Here is a 26,542-nt window from a genome sequence, read left to right on the forward strand (position 1 = left end):
ATGCGAGTTCAGCACCTGCCAGTTTCAGCCGATCACTCGAAGTCAATGTATTGTGACCTGTATGCACCCACTTCCATCTGCATTTCTGTGATCTGCCCAGGTACGTCCTGCGCACAAATACTACTCTTCTTTTAATGCTGCCATTAGTATTTGCGCATGTACCCTGGCTTAACCTGTATTATCATTTCATGACCGGACCTCTTTGAATGGTAATTGTATGGACTAACGATATAGCCTTCGTACTACATATCCACCCTGCGCTGATGCTCTCGATTTTTGATTGTGTTGGCCGCATCCTCTCGTTCTCTATAACTCACACTCGTGCACTCCATAACCACCTCAATATGTCTGGCTTGCCTAGTGACTTGCCTGACCCTCTAGTCGGGTGAGCCTCCCGGCATATGCCTGCACTGCCCATCTGCATTATTTGTAACCTCTGCCGCGCATCGGCACATGCCTGCATTGTCCAACTGCACTGTTCACTGCTTTCCTACATTTCAACTACAGAAGTATCACTTTGTAAGATATTATTATTACTGCTCTTGAAAATGCTTTGTGCCTGTATAAACATCGGCTTGTGCTGAAATAATATTGTACCTCAAATAATAGTGTGAGCCGTGCACCGTTGCTTGTCAAGCACCCTTGTCCCTGTCTCTCACACTACATGTGACAATCCACCCTATTGAGATCCACAGACACTACAAAACTGTGCGCATTCACTTACAAGTGTCCTTTAAACACACCATTGTGACTGCATGCTGCCTTTGGTCAAGTGTTCCTCTAAATGCTAAAAGCACAAATAATACTAGTTCTTACGAATTAGTTACGAGTCTAGTTTGTACTGCTGCAATTGCCACTTGCCTCCATAACCTTAAGCGGTCAGCCCATAACCGTACTCACTATGAAGTACATGTAACAGCTTACTCATCCGAAACTACTACGTTTAATCTGCACTGTAGAATAACTGCCTTTGTTTCGCACGACTGTCTGGTATTTCATGCTTATTAATTCATGATTATTATGAATATGGCCACCTGAATATATCTGTTTATTGCAACACTTGGCTACCCTACTCTGTCCACATTACACTGCCCATGCATTCCCCTATCTAGCCTCTGCACGCAGCTGTGCTAATCATAGATTTACCTAATTCGTATATTCGTTAGGCTACCACTATTCATCACGGTTCAGTGTACTTTGAAATCTGACACTCTCACTAAGCCTTAGCATGCCCACTACAGCTACCAACCACGTCGCTCGTATTACACTAATCACAGTGAGCTCTATACTGTGCTCTGTTAGACCTCTACACTGGCCCCTGGGGACCCATAAAGTACGACATACCATACACAGTCTAATAATATCACATCTAAACTGACCACAGCTATGAATGTCCTCTAATGCCTCATCCAGAGTAATCCTTGCACAACTGAGGCTAGGAATACTTGTCTTAGAGCTAGACTAGCCAAAATATATGAGCCCCCTATCAGCTCGCTGCCCACCCCTATAGGGAAGAAGACCCCGAAGACCCTGCCTTGCCCAATTCCCACGAGTATCAAGATAGCAAACTATTGTCCGGCCAATACTAAAAACTGCTCAATCCAGTACCTCAAACGTAAAGCACCGTTCTACTGCCTACCTACCAACCACAACTCCAATGAGCCCGCCTAATAAATTCTAGGTCTCTAGTAGCACATGCCACAGAGATTGCTGATTTGATTCTGAATGACAACATAGACTTCCTTGCCATCACCGAGACATGGTTGCACGCTGCAGCAGGCCCTATGTTCATGCTAGCAGTTCCCGATGGTCATACCATCCTAAGACAAGATAGACAAGGGTCCAGAGGCAGAGGTATTGCCATTATCTGTAAATGTAGCCTCTCTGAGATTGCCCCCCCTAATGACATACAATTGTGTGAAGCTCTATCAGTCAAAGTACCACTTATCAATTCCCAGACCCTTAATATCCACCTGATCTACCGCCTGTCGGGTCCAATTGGGACATTTGAGGAAGACATCCACACTGTACTTTCTAATAACCTCAAAAGCTCAACGCAAGTACTACTACAAGGCGACCTCAACTTGGGGCTCAATGACCCCACAGATCATCCCGCCCGGGCAACGGCAAACATCTTAACAAAACTTGGCCTCATCCAAAGAAGTAAAACCCCTACCCACAACAAAGGTAGAATACTAGATTGGGTGGCGGATTACAACTGCTATGCCAATATCCGCTCCATCTCACCACTTGCCTGGACTGACCACTACCTACTCTTATTTACGCCCTGTACCAACAGACCCCCTTCCATACCCGCCCCCATGGCTCCACCCACACTAACTAGGAATAAAAAGAGTATTACAGTGGATAGGCTTATCCCTGCTATTCTCCACCCCCCTCAACTCACTTCCTGACAGTACTGACCCTGAAAGCTTGACAAATGAGTATAACAAAATTATGGCCTCCTCCCTCGATTAGAATGCCCCCCTTAAACTGAGACCAATTAAACCTAAAAACCATTTAAACAAATGGTTCACACCATTCCTAAAAAAACCTAAGGCAACAAAAAAAGAAATTGCGGGGCCGCATGGAAACTACTACCATCAGAAGCCAACAAACTAAAACTTACCAAACTTTCATCCCTCTATAAAAAAGAAATCTGCCTTGCTAAACAGGAATCCTATGAGACCTGTATCTCCCAAGCTAACTCCAACATGAAATAATTATTTACTATTCTTATAGGACTAGAGACTCCCATTGCAATACCAGACACATGCACCAAAGATAAAAAATGGTGCTCAGATATCCAACACGCACTTGCCAACAAAGTATCTACCTTACAAACAAAATATCCCTAAAAAAAGCATCTTTAAATGCCCCACCCCCACCTAAAACAGCTGCTTACACCACAGAAAGCCAACCCACCCGATTCAACTTCTCTAAAGTATATATCATCGAGGTGAAAAGAATTATTTTGTGTCTTAAACCATCCAATTGCCAGGGTGATCTCTGCCCTGCTCAGCTCATCAACGATGCGGCTCGAGACTTATCACTCTTCATCGCCAAGCTTATCAATGCCTCCTTTACCACCGGCACCAACCTCAAAGATTCCTGGGTACTCCCACTATTAAAGAAACCCACTCTGGATCCCTTGACACTCACCAACTATAGGCCAATCACAACAGTCCCATTTCTTCAAAAAATTCTAGACAATGGGCCTCTTTACACGGTAGGCGGTAAGGGTTTACCGGTACCGGTAAGGGCACTGGTACCGGTAAACACTTACCGCCTTACTACGAGTTCCCTTTGCGGGACCCGACCTTAACGGCTGGTTTTACGAGCCGTTAAAGTAGGGTGCCGCAAAGGGACCTTGGTGCTAATTACGGTACCGCAATTTGCGGTACCGTAATTAGCGCCTTCCCCATTTCCATTATGCCCTATGGGGGCAAAAATGGGAATGCGGAAGTGCCTTGGTGAATGGGGAATTACCGCCCCCGCTCACCTTGGAGTAGGGCGGTAATTCCGCCATCCACCAAGGCAGACACAGTAAAATACCGGCGGAAACCATGCCGCTAATAGCGCCATGGTTACCGCCTACCGTGTAATGAGGCCCAAAGTGGCTTATGCGCAAATCCAAAAATACTGTGAATCACATCACTTGCTAGGAGCCAGACAGTCAGGTTTCCGTCCACAACATGGAACGGAGACCGCCCTCATCGATCTCAAGACCCAAGTCGATGAGCTTAGAGACAGTGGGAAATCAGCTTTGCTTCTCCTTGACCTGTCAGCTGCCTTCGCTTTGGTGGATCATACAGTCTTATGTAGCCATCTCGACACAGCAGCACTCTTCTCCAAAAATACCATAACCTGGATTAGATCCTTCCTTAGCGGCAGAACAATGAGTCTTCTCGCCTTCATCAGCGGCAGACCCCATACCATGCGGCGTGCGACAGGTGTCCTGCGTCTCGCCCACACTGTACAATATCTTTACCAAGCCCCTTTTCGATGATCTGGACCATCTTGGTATCACCTACACTAACTATGCAGATGATACTCAGATCCTCCTCCCACTTTCAGGGGATTACGACAAGGATTTGACCTTGGTGAATAGAGTGTACCTCATCATCCAGGCATGGATGGCTATGCACGATCTAGGCCTGAATGATGATAAAACAGTACTCATCATCTTGGGTACCCATACTAACCTAAAAAAACTAGGACCTGACTATTCCATCCTTCATAATTGATGGCAACCTTATCAAGGTGTCTCAGGATGTAAAAACACTAGGTTTTTACGAAGACTCCACCCGGTCCTTTTCTAAACAGGTCAACACGCTAGCATCCTCCACGGCGTACACGGGTAAACTGATCAAAACTGGTAAGCCATTTCTCTCCAGCAGTAGCTGTACTATCCTGGCCAGAGCTCTGATTGTCCCGTTTGGATTATTGTAATGTTCTATACATAGGCTCAAACAAATCCATCATCAGAAAAATCCAAACCCTACAAAACAATGCCCTCAGAGCGGCTTAGGTATCTCCCTCTGAGAGTAGACAACAGTACAACTGGCTCCGGACTAATGACAAAATCCTACTAAAGACTGTCACTCACCCACAAATCTCTCAACAATGCTGCACCCATCTACCTTTCAGAGAGATTTCACAAACGGACATCCCTAAAACCAACCAGATTAGCAAACTGGGAGTGTCTGTGCATCCCCAGATTCAAACTATCCACCATTGGAGGTAATAGCACCCCCGTTAAAGCGGCTACACTCTGGAACTCCCTGCCTCCCTCACTGAGAGAAGACCAATCCTACCAGAATTTCAGAACTAATACTATATTATGGATAAAATCCACTGACCAGTAACTCGGAGCTGTATCCTCCACCCTGTGATGACCTATGCTGGTGTAACTCAAATGGAACTACTAATGCCGACCTGCTATCCCTGTGGCTGAAACTGTGTATAATCTGTGCATAATACATGTATAATGCCTTGTAATATCTGTAAATATTTGTATATCCTATTTTGTAAGTAATGTATTTCACTTTATGACCCATTGTAACTAAGCTTTGCTTATCTTTGTAAGTAATGTACTTCACTTTATGACCTTCTGTAACTAAGCTTTGCATACTCTTGTAACGATTGTGCCCTGATACCCCTGGGTCTGGTGCGCATTACAAATAATAAAACAAACAAACAAACAAACCATGGGGTGTAGCAACAAGTGGCTTAATTGAAATAATGAAAATTCTCTCTCTCTCTCTCTCTCTCTCTTCCCCTGTCCCCTCAGCAAACCTTCTGACCGAAGTTGTAGTTTTGGTATGATGTGATATGGCATTTATAAAGCGCCTATGCACAGTGGTTCAATGCGCTGCGAGGCAGGGAGAGGAAACGGAGGGAAGACAGACAACGATCCTGCTAGGCCAAGTGCCAATCAGATTGTGCAAGTGCGTGGGAAGGGGGCAGGGACAGTGCAGTACAAGATAACAATGAGTAAGTAATGGCCAGCACTTGGAAAGTGCATGAGTAAGTGCGGACATCAAGTGTCGGGGCTGGTAGGGGACTGTAGGGATACAGAACAGTCCCCAAGTGTGGGGATTGCCCGGTGGGCAGTGCAGGTGTGAGACGCTGGCAGGGAAGGGACCTGGGCCCGACCTAAGGGGGTATCCAGGTAGTCAGTGTGGTTCAGGTTTCAGTCAGGAGTTCAACAGAGGAGAGGAGGAGAGAAAGCCAAAGCAAAGAGAAAGGTTTTGAGGTGCTTCTGGAACCAGAGAATGTTCTCAAGTTTAAGGGATGCAGGAAGGCTGTTGCAGAGGGAGGCACCGGCTGAAGAAATAGATCTACCACCCACACGTTGCTTGGAGAAGCGACTGACCCTGAGGGAGGTGGAGGCGGATGAGCCGAGAGCTCGAGAAGGAAGATATTTGGAAGGCAGAGTTGAAGGTATTGAGGACCCAGGCCCCAGAAGGCCTTGCGGACGATGCAGAGGGTTTTGAACTTTATCCTCGCAGCCACTGGGAGCCATTGCAGAGATTTCAGTCCTGGAGAGATACGATCCCTGGGCTTGAGGCCAAGGACAAGTCTTGCAGTCCTGTTTTGGATAAGTTGCAGAGGGCGGATAGAAGAAGCAGGCAGATTTAGAAAGAGGCTGTTGCAATAGTCCAGCCTAGAGAGAACCAGAGCTCTGGAGACAGTGAGCTTCTAGGGGAAGGAGAGGAAAGGAAGAATCCCTCTGAGGAGGTGCAGCTGGTAGTGTGATGTCTTAGAGAGGTCAGAGATGTGGGGAGAGTAGGAGAGTGTGGAGTCGAAGATGACCCTGAGGTTTTTAGCCTCGCAGGAGGGAGCTGGAAGAGGGCCAACAGAGGCCGGCCAGAGAGCTACAGGGAAGGAGCGAGCAGGTGTGCCAATGAGGAGAATCTCGGTCTTACTTGCATTAAGGCAGAGGTCGTTGGTGGCACACCATTCCTGGATAGCAGACAAGACAGTCAGAGATGAGGGAAGGAGAGGAGGAGGTCGAGGGTAGCCTGAAAATAAGCTGTGTGTCATCTGCATAGCACTGAAAGTTGGGGCAGAGTGGCAATGCGGTGGGCAAGGAGTGCCAGGTATTGGTTGAACAGCCAGGGAGAGAGGTTAGACCCCTGGGGGACGCCACAGGTAGAGAATGATCTCATTGCTATCCTGAATCGTTGTAAAAAGAGAAGGGAATAAGTGACCCAGGTCCCTGACCAGCACCTCCCAGGATTTACTAGTGGCTTTAATTATTTGGCAAGTATGAAGATTTGAGGGGCGCTGGCCTTTCTTCAGCCATGGTTGAGTCATTCTTGCAATATATTACTCCATGTGAAGCCAATTCTTTTCCGATCATACTTGTGTCCATTAAGCGATCAAACTTTCTTTGGAATCCAGGTAATATTAAAAAATCTGGTCAAAGAAGACTGTACTGCAGCCTTGGTGCCTGCAGGGTTCACTTTTCAATTCTGCCTTTTTATCCCCTGTAAAGTATTACATTATTTCAGCCTGGGCATTTTTAAATGTTTTGTTAGCTTTCACTATTGGAACAGCTAAAAATACGTAAGTGTCTGCAATAAAGCATTCATTTTCACAATCAAAATTCTACCTGACCAAGAGAGGTAGAGTCCTTGCCCATGGCCATGTCCAATATGGGTTTATAAAATAAGGTGGCGGTACTTTGCATATGATATTATAAGACTTTTGGTCTGATATTTATCCCTAAGTATTTAATTTTATTATGTGCCCTGCGAAAAGCAATCTCGTCTTCTAAGTCCCTTCTCTGGTTATTCAGTACAAACATGTTTAGGGTGTCTGATTTTTCAGCATTCACTTTAAAGTGGGAGTCTGCCGCAATTGTTTGATTTTCTCTGAGAAAACGCAGAGAATGCCTTTTATCCCTGTAATGTTCCATATTCTTTCAGCAAATCTGGCTCCATTGCTAAAGAGGATAAAAGAGCGTAGAGGGGATACTCCTATTGTGTCGCTCTCTTCAATTAGAAGGTCCCGGTGAAGGCTTTGCTAAGTCCCACCACCACAACAGGTCCTTTATAGTGTCCCAGCATCATGTCCATTATTTCTGGATGTATCCCGGATTTACCTATAGCAGTCTCTGAGTATGTTCATTCGACCCAATAGAAGACTCTTTTAGCATCAAATGTAAGCAATAAAGATCTGATATTCTGCATGCTTATGAACCAGAAGGAGTATTTAGATAATAATATCAAAAGTTCTTCTCTATGTAAAAGCCAGATTGATCTTGATCTATGAGGAGGGGCATAAGCTGCTCCAGTCGATTAGAAATGATACACAGAAACATTTATTTCCAGATGTATAAGTCAGATAGGTTTTTAGAGCCACTCTTTTGGGGTTCATTGCCCGATTTAAAGATTATTTCTATTTGAGCTCCCAGAATCAGCTGTGCCAGGAAACCTCCATATGTTTTAAGCAGGCTAATATTGGGGCTACAGCTTTTAAAAGGGTGCTGGTAATGGATGGGGGTCTATAATTTTAAAAAGATGCAAGTTCCTAAATTGAACCACCAATTCCTAGATTTCAAGTAGGAGGATCCAGCCACATTTTCTGCTTGGGTAATGAACAATACTCGAACTATGCACTCTGGGCACACATATTCATGGACTCAGTTGGATGTGATGTTTGACGAAAGGTACAGAATGCCTCCCTTGTATGCCTCTCATCAACCTATCCACTCTCCGATTGCTGATAATCATCTGGATGAAGGCCTTATTCTGCTTTGATTTGATTATGTTTGCACGGTGTCTCCCCACTTTATTGCTTTGCTCGTAACATATTTGTTTAGTTCACAACAACACTTTGTCATCCTTATTGGTCCATACATTGTTGAGCTGCCCTTTTATTTCTTTTATAAATAACTTGACTGATTTTTTTTTTTTTTTACTTTTGGAATGAACTAACATTCCAAGCTCTCTTCAACCTCAACCCTCATCCCATTAGCAAACTTGACACTAATGCTTTCTGCATCATTACATCTATAGCAACCCTGGGCAAGGCAATCCCATTCCACAATTCACTTGGTCCCTTCGGTTTGATCATTAGATTGCATATTGCCATTACCCCAAAATTGTGTTATGCTTTACTGGTCACAGCATTGCCTTGCAGTTTAGCTTCTCAAATTCCTTATACCTATCTGAGCTGAATTTTGAGTGTTCAACCAGGGTAAATCTGCAGCTCCCTATTTCCTGGCAATACCACTTTTAGATGTCACCAGCGCTATTGGAATAAATGCTTTTACTATTGCTCATAGGTGCCAAGTCGCCCTACAAACATCTAGGACTGCTATCCCGGCCTCTATGTCCAGCCGCCATCCAAAGACATTGACATGATAATCTCATCACCAATTACTCTCCAATAATCCTGCAGAAAGGGCACAAACAAAACACATGACAAATATGTCCCCTCCCATCTTTTTTACATTTTGCATATAGGAAATCTCTCATGGTCCCATCTTTTGAAACAACTTTCGAGTAAATCTTCTGCAGTACTTTAAATTTAACCATTTCGAGTCTTCGTCTTGTTTCTGACTCGGTGGGTACACAGAGGCCTCTGTCCACTCCCCATCATCCAGTTTCCCTATGTGCATGTCGTACCTGTCCCACAGTTTCAGAGAGGTACCATTGTGTTCCCAGTAAAGATTGTGTACATTGTAGAGATACGTTTGCTGCCAGTCTTAGTTTCCATCTTGCAAACTTCCAAGGGGGAAGAGTCGGGTAAATGTAGTTCCCGTTTTAGTTGTGAGAGTCAGGTGTGCCTTAGTTTCAGGTATTGATAGAGTCCCCTTATTCCCAAATGGAATGTCTCTTGAATTGCTAAAAATGATGTTTTGGAAATGGGTCTCCCAAGAAGTACTTCTCCTTCCATTGCATTTCCCAGTAATCTAACCATGTGGCTGTAATACCAATATTTCCAACAGGGAACTGCACATACCCCATCTTGCCATAGAGCACCTGGACTGGCATTTTTTGTTCCATTTCATGCCAATCCAACCTGAATGCATGATTATTCTTATCTATGTGGATCCAGTCATTGGCCACCGCCATGGCTGACACGTAGTAAACCTTTGACGGTCTTGTAACTCCAAGCCATCTTCCCAGTTGTATCTAGTTAATGTTTCTAGAGTCATCCTAGTAATGCTTGCAACCTACAATAATATAGTTACTCTCCTTCCAGTTAATTAAACCCTTTTTCTGGGATCATTAATGGTGCAGAATGTAGAACAGACAAGAATCATGGGAAAGCCAACATCTTGAATATTGCTACCCTGCCCATTGGTGTCAATGATAATAGAGAGGAACATTTAACATCCCTCAAAAAACCCTTCGTAGGGGGTTCCAATTCATCCAGAAAAAGTATTTCCGATTTCTAGACAACTGAATTTCAAAATATTGAAAGGTATTGTTTTCCACTTTCAGCAGGATACATACTGGGACCTGTTATATCTCACCTTTGACAGCATAGAATATTGATTCCTCGCAATGAATGTGATATACACTAGGATTATGAAACCCCTTTATAATTTCCACCCTTTGTAGGAAAAATATTACTGGATTACTGAGATACAATTAGATGCTGTCCACATATAGCAACACGATCTTCTGTGCCATTAGTCCTATCAAAACCTGAAAGAATGGTATGCCAACAGATCCACCCCACAAGTGGTTCCAAGACCAATTAAAAAAGTGGAGGGGAAAGAGGGAACCATTTGCCTTGTTACTCTACTTAGGGAGAATTCCATGGAAATATGACTGTAATCTTTAATTCTAGTTTCTGGTTTCACTTATATTATACCTAACACAAGAGAACCGGGACAAAACCATATAATGCAATAGAACCCACAGAAAAGGCCATTCGACAGATTGGAGTGCTTTATCTGAATCTAATGAGAGCAATACCATAGTTCTATGTGCGAATGTCATGAATGATGCAAGGGTGCCAGATTGCCTTCTGGGGTCCATTCATGTATGTCTGCTGGGCATGAAACAGCAATGGTGCAATTGACCAACTCAGTACTGAGAAGATGGTTCACCAGGGCTTTGGTGAATACCCTTATTTCAGGATTAAGGAGTGAAATAGATCAATAGAAACTATAAGGATCTAGTGGTTGATTTATCTTGTTTTGTCGATTACCCATGATTGTGGTAGTGTCATAAATCAACCACTTATCGTATACTGCCCAGTAAAGGATACAGGTATAACCATAAAGGATACAATTGATAGGGTTCTTCCGGATCCTTGAGGAAAACTGCTTTGAGGGTAGTGAAGTCAAAATAGACCTTCCAAATGATACCACTCTCTGACTAATAAAACAGGCAGAGGGAGGAATCACTGGAAAGGCTGTGGGAAAACCAGCGGAAGTCAGCCTAGGATAAATTAAGGAGTAATGAATACGTATCCCAGCATTAATTCTCACTAATAGTTCAGCAATTACGACAACGACACTAACCTGTGCAAGCTGATAACTAGAGGCTCTGACAACAGGTCTCAGAAGTAATATAGACCCAACAAAAAAGGAGGGAAGGTTAGTAAGGGAAACTTATCCCGAACGGCACGAGGGTTATGGGATGTCTTAACACTCTTACACTCTGCCCTGCGGCATCACTGTGTCCTGATAGTGCCAGGATCATCAAAATGGCCGCAAAACTTCTATGCACGCCAAAACCTATGGAAATTGCCCTCTACAAAGCACAAAAATATGGCTGCCAAATCTGCCATGCATGTTGTCAGTGGTGGAATGGAGACCTCCCTTCTGAAACATGTCAATGGGCTGCCCAACTAGTGAAAATGGAGCACAGATGAAAAGCAGTGCTTGCTGAAAGAAATCCGAAATCTTGCCTTTTAAATCTTTTCTTGGTTGCTGAAAAATTCAGAATGCTGGTCCAAAAAACCCACAGACATCCAATCTTCTTGTTGGGTGTCCCATGTTATTGAATACAAGAAATCATTGTGAAATTGCAATATCCTGGAAAGCTGAATTGGTCACTAAAACATCCACAGCCAGTGTGCCTGCCTGTGAAATCTGTCAAATATGGGCGCAGTACCAGCAGTACCAGCTGTCAGTAGTTGCATCAGAAGTTTAAACTTGTGCAATTGAAATCAAATGTCTGGAAACTAAGTGACCTGCTATTAAGAAGAACCTAGGTTGTAACTATTTAATTTCCATGGTTTTCTAGCTGCTTGTTTGAAACCTGAAAGTTTTTATTTAAACAAAGAAAAATGTACAAAATGACATTTAACGTAAGCCAGGCTCACAAAACTACAAACAACTTCCCCCACAGGGCAAGGCATTTCCCTTCTGCTCTCTAAGACCAGGAAATCACATTCATGTGTTGATTATGAGGGGAGGAGCACAGGGGCTGCTCTGGGAAGGGGACAATGGACTGTCTCTATCTGAAAGGATATGCAGATTGTGAAGTGTCAAAAATGGCCTCTCCCAGAAGGAAGGGGGCGGATTGCTTCAGACCTGCCAGTAGGAAAAGGAGACGGGGACAGACAACTTTTGTTGATTCACAATAGACAGAAAGTATATTTCTAAAAAGACTGATAATTGACTGTGGTCAATTGTAAGAAATATGTAAACCCCAGACTTCTGAACCTACATTTTTGCTGCACATTTTAAGAGGAGCCAGAACTCTGTGCTATGTTCTGGGACGTAACTGTAGAAATTGTGGTTTTATAGCAAATGTATTTATGTCAGAAGCATGAAACTTCACACGCTTATGCCCATATACAATGCGCACATGTGTACCCATTTTTGGACCCGGACAAAAAGTGCAAAATTCTGTCAAAACCAGACCCAAGATCCTACCGCGACGAGGCTTGGAAGAGCATCTGCTCCACAAAAATTGTGATCTAGATATGCTATTGTTATGAAGTCTGCAAAATCGTAAATATGTATTATACTAAAAGTAGATTTCATGTTCAAAAGTCAAGGGCAGGATTCCCTGAATCACAAACCCACATCATCATGGTGACACCCTGTTTTCTCCTCCAATCAAGGGAGAGAGCAGACTCTAGCCAATAGCCTACCTAGGAGGTGCGCTTAGGATAATTCAGCATACACACCCCTTTATCAAATGCATAAATAGAGACAGCTGAGGACTTAGAAACACACACAGATCCACCCACCATCCCGATCTTGGCAAAGCACCCTGAAGGAGAACTATCCATATTCCAGACTCCAGAAACTTTGCAAGCAGAAAGGCTCATAGCATAGCTGAACCACTTTCAGCTGGGCCTTAACTCCCAGAACCCATCCCACAAACTTAAAGGGGAAACAAAAGAAGCAGCCAGGCTGTGCTGTACTGCTTGCCTGCTAAATAATTATCTTCAGAACCAGAAGGGCAGATTAAACCCAGTCTTGTGCCGTGCTGTGACCAGAGAGCCATTGCAGATCCAGTCCAGTCCTACCATGCGGTGACCAGAGCGCCTTGTTGATTGCAGACCAGAGCACCTTGCTGTCCAGTCCGGTGTGCCCAGCAGAATCCTAGAATCCCTGACCTGAATCCCTGACGGTTCTGTTCAAACCTATATAGTGAGTATACATAGATAGGACTGTGTCACTCTCATATATGCTGTCCATAGTAATCCCTATCTAAAACCATCCTATCTTATCTTTAGAAACCTGCATTGTTAGAAATCTTTTTGAATTGCCTGAAATTTCCATCTTATTCTATATTCCTTTCTGTACTAATATGGTTAAAATTATCTTTGCGCTGATATATTGCATCTGAAGAAGGCAAGCGCCTCGGCTGGCAGTTGCCTTGATCAAGTGGCTCTGCTGTCGTGTAGCAATTGCTTCTTCATAGTCCATCCCTAGTGTAAAGAAACCCTGTTTGTCTTTTAAAAAGCGCATCCCTGTTTCTCATTGTTACGCCTATCTGAAAAAAAAACAACCTCCACTAAAACGTCCATAACTTCTTCAATTTTTATGCTCGAAACAAAACAGAAAAAAAATCTTTCCAGAGAACCCAAAACAGCATCTCAAATCCTTATAGTTCTCCCGCGATCGCGATTACCGCGCGCGGAAAAGTTTGCCGTGAATGTTCAATTTGGTTAAATCTATAACGTGTAAAATAGCTTTTCATTGCAACCGACCTCAAAATTACGTTTTCACATTGCTTATTAATCTCAAATCATTGCTAGTGTTTGTTTGCAACCATATAAGCGGCTGCCATTAGAATTAAAAACATTTCAGAGATTTAGCCCATTTTTAGTGTTTTTTCCCATTCCATTGAAAGCCAACTTTAAAACTATTTTGACAGTTTGCCAATCAGTTCTGTTTCTCTCTTGTGTTTGCTGTGGGGGGGGATTGGTATTGATACATTTGCTTGAAATTCTGCATTACTTTAACCTGTTCTCTCTCCTCCTATCTCTTTATATTGCATATTGGGGGGTTGAGGGTTGTGCAGGGGGAAATAGTAACCACACTGCTATTTGATTTGAATATACACCCAAAAGTATTATTTCTGTGCTGCATTGTTTTGCTCATCATTACTCCTTGTGATTAAAGAGATTGCTTAGTGTGACATCACCCCATTGGTGATTATTGTATACCCATTAAAAATAGTGTGATTATATTGTGAAATATATAAATAAATATTTTAACTTTGCAAACCAGCCTGATTCCTGGTTCAGTTTGACCGGGGGGGGGGGGTTCAAAGGGAGGGGCGTGATATAAGTGGTACATCGTTCAGAATAAAAGAACTTTTAGACACAAATAAATAAATAAGGGTTTCAGTTGTGCATTAGATGCTAGGCATTAACTTGGGTGAAGTGCCGGATTGAAATCACTTACAGGGTCACGCTAGATACCGCATTGGTGCACCACAGGATAGCGTCCAAAGTAACGTGCACAATTACCTTCCTAATTAACAGTTGTTGGCAGTCCTTCCTTTCCCACGTAGTACAAAAGAAAGAGTCAATAGAGAAGTTAGAATTCCCCCTGTTGTGTCATCACAGGCGACAGGATTCAATTAGAGTGTAGCACAATAACTTGCATGTGGATTTTATGCGTGTTAAAAGTACACGCAGCCAGGAAAGCAGCACGTTGATTTTCTTCCACGCGACAGCAAGAGTTCAAGAAACCGGAAACCGTGTGTGGTTTTACACGCAGCAATAATGCACGCAGCCAGGAAAGCCGCACGTTAGTCTTTTACACGCAACTGCAAGAGTTCAGGAAACTGCGTGTGGATTTGACCCACGGCAATAGTACACGCAGCCAGGAAAGCCGCAAGTTAGACTTTTACACGTGACTGCAAGAGTTCAGGAAACCGCGTGTGGATTTGACATGCGGCAATAGTACATTTAGCTGGGGATGCAAGAGTTTGCGTGTGCATGGAAAGCCGCACGTTGGTCTTCTTGGAGGCGGCTACAGAAGTTAGCGTGTGCAAAATTACACTCAGACAGGGAAAACCACCCGTTTCTTCTTGGAAGCGGCTGCCGGAGTTCACGTGTGGGATTTACACGCGGAAAGAAAGGCAAAGAAGTTGCTGAAGAGATACGAGGACGCAGATCAAGGTTTCAGCTACAGGACTCCATGTTTGTTCAATCAGAAGCAGGAAGCGATGTCCAAATGCTGCTTATAAACGTAAAGTGGAACCCACGTGACAATCTCAAATCACGTGATAATAACGACGTGTATAATGCAGATGTGGTTTTCCGGGCAAGGTATCAAACAGCCTCCATCTAGAATAGAAAGGCTTTGCGGTTCTATGGGCATAAACAAGTCTATGCGCAGAGTGTGTAACAAGCCCAGATGCGACTTGACTGCCATGCATGACAGGTAGATCTCCAATCAAGGGGTAATTTGCCTTTCACTTTGCTCTCTTAGCATATTAAGCAGGTTTTCACTGAACCCCCGTCCCATAATGCCTTCTATACCCCAGGTTGCATTCCATTAGGTCTGGTTGTTTCCCCTCTTTGTACCTCTTTGTACCTCTTGAGTACTGTGCTCTGTCTGAGATCAGGACAGTTCCGACATCTAGACGGCTCTCTGTGGGTCTGTTAATCAGGCAACAGGTAAGTCTGGGACAAATACCTGAAATGTTGCATCATCAATTAACCTGTTATCAGAGTATAACTGTGTGTCGTAGGATGTGAAAAACGCGGATATTTTTGTCTCATCTCACGGCTTGTTCTTACCTCAGCTTCTCTGCCCATTTCTCCATCTTTTCTAGCAAGCCAGGCTAGTAATTCCCTTGCTCATTTGACCCACCTCTCAGTAGGCAACTCTGGTGCAGAGTGTTATCCATGGACAATGATCTTAGGCTTGACTGCGCCCATACCAGTTTCCAATGCATCTAAGAACTGTTCGAGTTCTGAAACTCCACTTCCAAGCTTAGTATCTTCACCATTATTTGAGCTGCTTCTCTCTGCTTCTTGCAATTTGCGCCTGTCATGTAACTGTTTTATGCAGCGAACGCCCAAGTAATCGTAGCTCATAACCTATGTGTCTGCTGTCTCGCCTATAGTGAATTTAAATTGCAATGCCTGGGCACATTCTTTGGAGTAAAATCATAGTTTGTTATATCCGTATTAATTGTTACTTCTTCCTCCTGACTCTTAAGTACAAAGGTATTCAGTTGATGTTGACGTCTGCTCGTTTTTTTTTAATAGAAACACACACAGCGTTACCTCTGAAAAAAGAAACCCTTTTTTTTCCTTCCAAGTATAGGCGCATCAGATTCCATGTCATTTCAAAGAATTGCAATATTGTTAATCTATATTTAATATAACTCAGGGGCCGACAACACTGAATATTCGTTGGTAAATGGTTTAGGAAATTCAATGTTGTTTTCCAGTGAACCACTCCAAAATGATTGGAGTATAATTGAGGTAATGCCTCTCTTGCCCACAGTGGAGGAGCTAAATCTTTAGTAACGGCCAGAGTTGGTTCCTAGAGACTGAGCCAAAAGCTGCTAGATATATATATCACTGAGAACACTCAGTTAAAGGGTAGTTATGGCTATGACTGAAACAATAAAACCCCCAAACTTCACTGAGTATAGTTTCTAAAGCAAATATTTATTTATTGCATTTCACAGCCCGCGGACATCGAGGCGCTGTTACAGGAATCGTTTGTTTTTTTGTTGCGTAATTGATTTTTCTCCAGCATGGGGTCTGGCATGGATTCACATGCTCATGAATATTCCCCGTCGTCAGGCTGGGAATCCTCGGTAAAGAAAAATCAGTATCAGTTTCGTTTCTGATCTGTCTTTCGTAGTAGTAACCAATCACTGATTTCTGCGTCATACTGACCACAGCCAATGACTGCCCTCTCTCTAAGCCCGGCCTCTGGCAGCCATCTTCAGATTTTTACCGCACGTTCAAGTGTTGGGAGTCCTCGCGCTTAGCTCTCGAGCTTTTACTGCGTGTTTCGTGCTTTTTCAGGTGATTTTTCACATTTTTTCGGTTAATCGAGCCTCAAGCTCCACCGTTTCTACTCCCGTTAACGGCTACCCGTTGCAGGATTTTCCTACGCCCCTCAAGGGTGAAGATTTCGTCGAATCAACTTCTTGGAGGATTCCAGAAGATTCGCGGCCTACTCCGAGATGGCCCAGGACGCGAGTTCGTCACCCGGACCCAAGCTGTTTCGCAGCTGCCCTGGATGCAGGCTGCAGAATGTGTTTAAGGAGGACGAACATTTGCGATGCCTCTACTGTCTTCATGGGGACAAGACTCATGTAGAGAAGGACTGCCAGTTCTGCAAGAACTTGTCGGAGCGGACCATGAGGGACCGTCGATCCCGTCTCGCCAGCTGGTTGGAGAAGGGCTCAACGGGTGAGAAGAAGAAGAAAGGGTCCGAGCGGGCTTCTAAGTCCTGTGCGAGCGCCCCGGCGACGGGGGCCCAACACCAGGCCAAGCGCCGCGAGTCCGCTGGCTCCGGGAGCGCCGAAAGGTCGGACTCTTCGGTTGCCAGGCAGGGCGCGCCTTCCCCGGCACCGTCAACCATGAGCCAGCGCTCCTTTTCGGGGAAGATGATGTCCGAGACCCCGGGTAAGCTTCGGGAGAAGCCCCGTCCGATCTCGGAAGAGGGGGAGCGAGGCGTCACCCCTCCCCCTAAGGAGAAGGCACGGGACGCACCTAAGGTGGTGAAGGCCCCTACCCAGCAGGCAAAGGCCTCTATTGAGGCGATCGCGGCGACTCTGGCCAAGCCAGCAGAGACCCCGCCAGCGGAGACTGCCTCCGGGACTAGAGTTTCCCTGCTGCCAAGTAGGGAATCCTCTTTTCAGCCCATCGTCATGGCCACAATGATGGAAGAAGCGAGGGGGGGCACGGTAGCCTCCTCGAGCTCGGAGTCAGCCTCGGAGGAGGAACTGACCGAGGCCGTGAGGAATCTCGAAGTCCAATTCGAGAAGGTTCGATCCCGTAAGGAAGATCCTCGGGAGATAACCGAGGAAAACGACGATGGCGAGGAAGAGCAGCCTTCCCTTCCGGCGAAGCCGGAACTTAGGCCTCAGGATAGCTCGGCGGCCATTTTGTCTGCGATCCAGTCCTTATGCTCTGAGATAAGGACGAGATTACCACGGCCCAGGCCGGAGGACCCGCAACCTGGCCTGTCGGGAAGTCCTCAGAACAAACGACGGAGGACCCAACCCTCTCCTCCACTCGCCCCCGTAAGGCCTACAGTTCCCTCCTCATCCTCCCACGAGTCGGGAGATGACGGTGCGATGGGCTCGACGACGGGTTCTGAGGGCGACGACGACGGAGCGGGTCTCCTGTCTCCCATCGCACGGGCCTCACCGCCCGACGAGATTGGCTCGTTCCACGCCATGATCGCCAGGGCGTCCGAATTGTTCCAGCTCTGCCCAGAGGAGCAGAAAAAGGAAGGTTTCCTCTATCAGCGCCGGGAGGCTAAGAGGAAGACTGTCATTGCGGTGCCTCTAATCGATGACATCTGGGAGGAGGGCCTATCGGTTCTCAAGAACCCCTCCACGGCACCAGCCAAACGGGACCGGTACGAGAAGAAGTACCGGGTCCCCGAAACCGCTCCCTTGTGCCTCAGGGCCCAGCCAACGCCAGACTCGGTCGTCTCGGCGGCGGCGAAGAAGAAAGCGGCGGGGGTCAGGAGCCTCGACGTCGAATTCCCCGCCGGACGGTGAGGGAAAGAAGTTGGACGCCATGGGGCGGCGGGTCATTTCGTCGGCGGCGACGACGATCAAAGCAGCCAACGCCCTGGCGATCGTGGCCCGTTAAAACAGAGAGCTCTGGTTTAAGCTGGCCCCCATATTGGACTTCCTACCGGACGACAAGAGGTCCGAGGCCCTGGAAATACTTCAAGAAGGCGAGGTGGCGTCGGACCACGCCATAACGGTGGCAAACGATATTGCCGATACTGGGTTCCGCCAGCTGGGCAACGGTGTTTGCCTACGACGACGGGGTTGGCTCCGGGCGACCGACTTCTGTCAGGACGTCCAGACCAGGGTGTTGGACATGCCGTTCGACGGCAGCAACTTGTTCGGTAAGGCGGTGGACGAATCCCTCCAAGCCATAAAGAAGGAGACGGAGACGGCCCGCGCCCTAGGAGCCCTTCAGCAACGACGTCCCTTTCGGAGCTCCGGAGGCAGACAGGGTGCCTCCAAGGGATCCAGCGGTGGCTCGTCGTCCTACCGCCAGGCGGCACGCTCCTCGTCTCAGGAGGCCTACAGGGGTCGCGGCAAGCAGGGAGCGCCTCGCCGCCGTCGGCAAGGTGGCCAGGGCGGCAAGGCCACCACCTCCAAGCAGGACTGAACCGGCCGTGGCCTCGGGCCCCCACCGAAGCACCCCGGTGGGAGACCGGCTGATGAAGTTCGTCGGCGTGTGGAAGTCCATCTCCACCGACCGTTGGGTGCTGGATACCCTGGCAAGAGGACACTCTATCGAATTCCTGAAGAAGTGCCCTCACGTTCCACCTGTGGCCAGGAAGGAAAATCACGTCCCGCAACTGCTGTTGGAAGTACGGGCGATGCTCAGGAAAGGCGCCATCGAGCTTGTCTCGAAGAGGCTCCGGGGCTCCTGGGTGTACTCAAGGTACTTCCTCATCAGGAAGAAGACGGGCGGCTGGTGCCCCATCCTGGACCTTCGTCGTTTGAACAAATACATCAGGTCACAAAAGTTTAGGATGGTCACCCTCCAGCACGTGCTGGGACAGCTGGAGGAAGGCGACTTTCTATCGTCGTTGGACCTGGAGGATGCCTACTTCCACGTTCCCATCCTCAAAAGTCACCGAAAGTTCCTCAGGTTCGTCGTCCAGGGACGCCACTACCAATTCAGAGCACTGCCGTTCAGATTGAAGTCGGCCCCCAGGGTCTTTACCAAGTGCCTAGCACCTGGCTGCGCCTGCAGGGGATTCACGTCTACCCCTACCTGGACGACTGGCTCATCCGCTCAAGGACGAGGGAACTCGCCGTCGAACACACTGCGAGGACCGTCCAGCTACTCACAGACCTGGGATTCGCCATAAATTACCCAAAGTCCCACCTGGTGCCGGCGCAGGTGGCCCTGTTTCTGGGAGCGAAGCTCGATACAGTGAGGCGCCTGGCGGCACCGTCGGAAGAACGGACGAAGACCATTCTAGGCAAGGTGCAGCGTCTGCTAGCCACGGACGTGGCCAGGGTGAGGTCCATCAAGTCCCTCCTGGGGATGATGTCCTCTTGCATCTACCTGGTGCGCCTCTGCAGACTACGGATGCGCCCTCTTCAAGAATTTCTCGACGCCCGTTGGATGCAGGCGACGGGCACCTTCGAAGACAGGGTCCCCCTCAACGAGGTGTTCCGGCGGGCGATTCTGTGGTGGGGCGTTCGAGCGCACCTCACGGCGGGCAAGGACTTTCAGACGCCGGCATACCAGGAGACGGTGATGACGGACGCCTCCCTGGAAGGCTGGGGCGCCCACACCGGAGATCTCCACGCAAGAGGCCTCTGGCTCCCGGAGGAGAGGCTCCTGCACATCAACGTCCTGGAAATCCGAGCCGGTTTCTGGGCTCTCAAATCGTTCCTCCCGTCGCTCAAGGGCAAGGTGGTGCGGATCTTCAAGGACAACACCACGACAATGTTTTACATATGGAAGCAGGGAGGCACCAGATCCCCAGCCCTATCCAAGGAGGCACAGGATCTGTGGCACTGGTCGGGTGCCCAGGGGATGTTCCTGGTTCCCTTCCACCTGGCAGGAGAAAGAAACACCATCGCCGACTCGCTCAGCAGGGAGCTGCGCGCGTGTCACGAGTGGGAACTGTGCCAGGATCAGGTGGATCAACTCTTCCGACAATGGGGCAAACCTCAAATCGACCTGTTCGCAACAGCGACGAACTCGAAGTGCAAGAGGTTCGTCAGCAGGTTTCCTCAGCCGAGAAGCATGGGAGATGCGTTCTCGTTCCCCTGGGATGGCCTATACCTGTATGCGTTCCCTCCGTTGCCGTTGCTGCTTCGACTCATCAACCAGCTCAAGAGGTCCCGGTGCAGGATGATCCTCGTCGCACCGGCGTGGCCGAGGAAGATCTGGTTCCTGGACCTTCTGGACTTGTCAACGTCCCCTCCCATCAAGCTATCGGCGGACGCGGACCTTCTGTCCAGTGAAGGAGGCGCCATCTTCCACCTCGACCCGGCGTCACTGAACCAGCAGGCTTGGCTCCTGCAGCGCTAGAGTTTGGAGGCTACGATATACCGGCCGATTGCAGAGAGGTTCTTGCAAAGGCCAGGGCGTCCTCGACTCTCAAATGCTACGGTCATAAGTGGAAGAGGTTCTCTATCTGGTGCCGAGCACAGAAGATCAACCCCCTACGGATTACGGCCCCTCAAGTGCTGCCGTACCTGCTATCGCTGGCAAAGGCTGGGCTAGCCCATGCCTGCATTAAGATTCATCTGGCGGCGATCTCCAGATATACCAGAACCTCAGGACGGACGTCCCTGTGGTCCCATCGACTGGTAAAAGAGTTTATGAAAGGACTGTTCCGGTCGTTCCCGCCGGTGAAGGCCCCGGCCACGGCGTGGGAACTTAACGTGGTGCTGACCAGGCTCATGGGGCCCCCATTCGAGCCGATGCACTCCGCACCGATGAAGTTTGTGTTGTGGAAGACTGCATTCCTGGTGGCCATTACCTCCGCACGACGAGTGGGAGAGATCCAGGCCCTATCCTGCAAAGCACCGTACTTGACTTTCCATGCCTCGAGGGTGGTGCTTAGGACGCACCCCTCCTTTATGCCCAAGGTGCCGTCGGACTTCCATCTTAACGAGCCCCTGGTGTTACCTGTTTTCTTCCCGTCTCCTTCGTCGCCGGCCGAGAGGGACTCTGCACTCGCTGGATGTAGCTAGAGCGCTGAAGTTCTACGTGGACTGCACGAAGAGTTTTCGGAGGACATCACAGCTATTCGTGAACTTTGGACCTGTGAATCAAGGGAAGGCTCTCTCGAAGTCTTCTATTTCCAGATGGCTCTCCGGCTGCATCATGCACTGCCACCGGTTGGCTAACCGACCGCTGCCAGGCCGTCCGAGAGCCCATTCGACCAGAGCGATCGCTGCTACTACGGCGTTCTTATCTGGTGTGCCCCTGCTGGACATCTGCAGGGCTGCTACGTGGAGGTCGACGCACACCTTCACGAGATTCTTCTGCGTCGATCGGGATTCCAGGGAGGAGTCCAGGGTCGGCCAAGCAGTGCTGCGCAACCTGTTCGCTTAAGGTGAGCCTGGTGAGGAGGTAAGAGATGCTTAATGTTGAGTTTTTTGTATTGCTTAATGTTGAGCCTTTTGCCACCGCCCGTGGTTGTGCATGTGTGTACTGCTATGTATTCTTATATTCATGAGCATGTGAATCCATGCCAGACCCCATGCTGGAGAAGGAACAAGTTACTTACCTGTAACTGTTGTTCTCCAGCATGGGTCTGGCATGGATTCACAAGCGAACCCTCCCACCTACCCCTCTGTGGCTCTTCACTTGGTCATACTGCCACTTCACGTGCTACCAAATCTGAAGATGGCTGCCAGAGGCGGGGCTTAGAGAGAAGGCAGTCATTGGCTGTGGTCAGTATGACGCAGAGATCAGTGATTGGTTACTACTACGAAAGACAGATCAGAAACAAAACTGATACTGATTTTTCTTTATCGAGGATTCCCAGCCTGACGACGGGGAATATTCATGAGCATGTGAATCCATGCCAGACCCATGCTGGAGAACAACAGTTACAGGTTAGTAACTTGTTCCTTTTTTTGTCTTAGTTGCATATTTATAACACGCTTAAATACCCAGAGGTTTCTAAGTGCGGACCCGGGGATCGTGTCGTCTTGCATCCAAGGCGAGCACTTTGCGGCTGAGCTATCCTCCCGTGACATTATAATGGTGCCACCTCCATTGTAAATGAACCATTCAAGAAGCCACTCGTGCCAATTCATGTTGGAATTATGGGCTTGAAATGCATCGTTATAGTTTTTATATTTTTTTTTTTTTGTTGCTCTGATAGCAAATTTAAAATGACGCAAACTATTTTGAGGCACTCATGTAGATTTTATGGCAGCACATGATTTGAACCCTTATACTGCCTAATTTAATGCTGTGTGTAGGTCATCACAGGGGTAATTTGCCAATACTTCTTGTAGCTACTAGGAGACTTGAGGATTAAGGAATTCTCCTATTTGGGAATCATATTCAAGAACAACCTTGATTGAGGTTCCTAGGTGTCTAACTGTGCTATGAAATGTTCACAAGTTCATAGTACAGAACTGCGGTTCAATAAGAGCATTGTTTATAGTACTAAAGACCCAATTCAGACTGGTTGTTTTATCTCAAAAACTACATTTTAAGCCTCTGAATTTGTGGGCCAAACTGTGGGACAGAAGTGAATGCGACTCATCTAAATGGTTTATTAAGGATTTGCTGGCCACACAGGTTGGTGGTCTTAGCCCCTGGCTGCAATCAATATAACGCAGTATATCCAAGTTGGGTTTTGTAAGCCATTCATTAAGCCTTTCGAGAAGGGTGCATGCAGCCAACATGTCTACATTGAATCCTTTTTTGCTCAGGATAAAGATCTGACTCGCCACACTCAGTCTTGAGCTCGCAAAGCTGCTTGTTCAACATTACTTTGAGCACTGTACTCAATTCTGTTTGGATAATTATACAAACTGCTTTTTAGATCCATGCAAGAGGGCCATTTTATTCATTTTTTAAAGCTAATAGTTTTGCATTAGCCTCTGTAGTTTCTAGGTGGAATTCTTGTAAGATGCAGGCACCTCTCCACTTTTTTATTGTGACGGGAGTTAGTTTGCTGGATCATCTGACCCATTCCATACGAAACGTGTAATGGATGGCTCACTGAGATGCAACTATACGATATTGACATAAAGGGCACTTTGCATGTCAACCAGGATTACAAATGTTCATGACAGCACTGGAATATTTGATCGTAATTTGTCACAGATGTGTAATATTAAATTCTAAATATTGTCACCCACACTATTCACATTCATTTTACACACCAACATAACTCAGCATTTGTTTGTTCGACAATTTGCTCACCAAGACCGATGTGAAACACTCATACAAACATCATATGAAACCATAATGACCTATATGATCCATTCTGCTTAATAGATACACAGGGGAGACCCTTTACACTCAGGCCTTGCTTCTGTTTTCCACCAAAATGCGCACCTTAAATTACGGCAGGAATTTGAATGAATGTATTGTTAGGCAGGTTCTCCAGAGGTAGAGTGGTACACTTATTATAACACTGAAATTATCAGAACAAATGGCTAAACAACTCACCATAAAGCGACGTAAATAACAACATAGTTTGTATGTTGACTCTCTGTCCCTTTAAAGATAAGCGTATTGATGTCAAGAAATTGCTTACAGTACCCAATGTTTTTCTCAAGCCTTACTCTCCCCTCTATTGTGCATGAGTTATAGGAAGGGGTCTTCTTGAACAGTAGATGTTGGAAACAATTGTCCATAAAAACTGGTTGAGACAAGATACATAATAATGCAACAGAAGAGTTCTTGCATACCAGCAGCTTGGTGGTCCTTCAAGTGGTGCTTTGGTACTCGATAATAATTAAATGGAGGTCATTAACATATAATTTACATCACAAATAAATGTTTCTATTATCTCCTAATTGTGTTTGTGGTCTTTTAACAGGAACCTTAACCTTTGGGCAAGAAAAGTGTAAGCCTGGGGTGAGCTCCCCTTTCCCCAGTGGCTACTTCTATCAGAATGTGTGGCGGTCGCTATTCTGCAATGTGTCTTATTATGAAACCGAGGAGCTTTTGAACCCGTGCATCCAGGGGAAGCTCATCTACCTAATGGGAGACTCCACTCTGCGCCAGTGGATCCTGCACTTTCCCAAATTTGATAAGGGTAAGGACCTTTGTTGCCTTCACAACTGATGCTGTTGAGTATTAAAGGACAGTGAATGGATCTGAGGTCTCTGGCTTCAATGCTGCATGAATAGAGTGTGAAGGCGGCCCCCTGCAAGGCTTCTTTATCTTTCTCCTGCCGCCTCCTCTCAGCTTTTGTGGGAGTCCCCCAACCGCAATACCCCTTCCCACTCAGTGGAACCCTTCAGGCCTCTTCTGTTCACCCTCTCACCAAGCTCGCATTTCCGCTGCTCGACTTGCCCCTCCGCATCCCCGCAGTCCAACAGAGGGAAACATGTTTCACTGGTGTGTGTCAGCCTTTTTGACGCTCTTCTGTGTGTTGTGATCCCTCTGGTGGAGTGTAGACCCCAATTGACCTTCGCTTTCCTTTGCTTTTCAGCAGAGGTCTTTATGATATTGGTTTTGTAAACTAGCACAAGTGAGGGATTTGTGAATGACAACGCTTTGAAAAACATTTGAACAATGTGGCAGGATAACGAGAGAAAAGGAAAATTGATGTATAGATCTCAATATCAGTTATCGATGAATAGTAGGACAATGGGCAGCACATGCATATTTTTCAATGCCCATCCATGTTGTATAGTAGGATGGCGTCAATTTTATTTTAATTCTGCTTTAAATCAAATGACAGGACATACACCCATCAATGTCATCAGAAGTCCAATCATTTTAATAATTTTAATGTATGCTTGTTCTGTTTTTGGTTTATTCAGGTCTGAGGTTTTTTGACCTGCATCTTGGAAGCGACTGGCACAGAAACTACGTGGCTCTAGATATGGACAAGAATCTTCGAATCCAGTGGAAAAAGCATGGACACCCCTTTATATCCATGGTTTATTTCCCCATCCCCAATGATGCGTGCGTCACTAATCAAATCAATGAGCTGGTGGGCAACTCTTATACGGTGGTCGTGATAGCCCTCGGCCAGCACTTCAGGGCCTTTCCCTTTGAGGTCTTTATCAGGCGAGCCATCAATGTCCGCAAAGCAGTGGAGCGCTTACTGCGGCGGGCTCTGCAGACCAAGGTTATAATAAAGATGGTCAACACCAGAGAGCTACACCCGGATGCAGAGCTGTTCAGCGACTTCCATGGCTACGTGCAGTACCTTGCCACAACCCGTATCTTCCAGGGCCTCAATGTGGGAGTAGTCGATGCCTGGGACATGACAATTGCTGCTGCTTCAGAAAATGGCCATCCACCAGACAACGTGGTCCATAACGAGATTAACATGTTCTTATCATACATGTGTTAATCACTAGCCATGGGACGAAGCTATTCAGCTAGGTCTTAATTTGTTCCTACTAAAGCTTCAGAAATACTCTTCAGTTTCTGGTCTGCCTTTTGTACACATGGCATTCAGGGTTATTGTAAGTATTGCAGACTGTCTGGGTATGGGTATGGAAACAGTGTGTACTTGGGCTTCCCGTCTATGGGGTACAGTAAAGCCAGCGTGTACAAAAATGTGGCCTCATGCTTGCATACAAATGTGCACATCTCCCTCATCACTGCGTTCCATTTACGGGCTGCTGGCTAAAAACATGACTTTGCTCAAACCATTATTTAAAGTCCATTGTCCAATTATCAAGGTACGCTCCAACATGTGTCATTAGGTCAGACCTTTGTTTGATCAGAGCTTTTTTAGGAAGCT

At 46.7% G+C, this 26,542-nt stretch overlaps 1 protein-coding gene across 3 annotated transcripts in view; it reads left to right on the plus strand.

The window, feature by feature from the left end:
* LOC138487891 (NXPE family member 1-like) overlaps positions 1-26,213 on the plus strand; it is a 391,648-nt gene extending 365,435 nt beyond the window's left edge. For all 3 annotated transcript variants that reach the window (XM_069614512.1, XM_069614511.1, XM_069614513.1), the window contains 2 exons: positions 24,656-24,874; positions 25,608-26,213. In XM_069614512.1, coding sequence (XP_069470613.1) covers positions 24,656-24,874; positions 25,608-26,146 — 758 coding nt within the window. In that variant the 3' untranslated portion in view covers positions 26,147-26,213. The remainder of the gene's footprint in view (positions 1-24,655; positions 24,875-25,607) is intronic.
* The last annotated feature ends 329 nt before the right edge of the window (positions 26,214-26,542 follow it).

This window comes from Ambystoma mexicanum, chromosome 9, assembly GCF_040938575.1.
Source record: "Ambystoma mexicanum isolate Mex_15411 chromosome 9, UKY_AmexF1_1, whole genome shotgun sequence".
In the NCBI taxonomy this organism is placed as follows: domain Eukaryota; kingdom Metazoa; phylum Chordata; class Amphibia; order Caudata; family Ambystomatidae; genus Ambystoma; species Ambystoma mexicanum.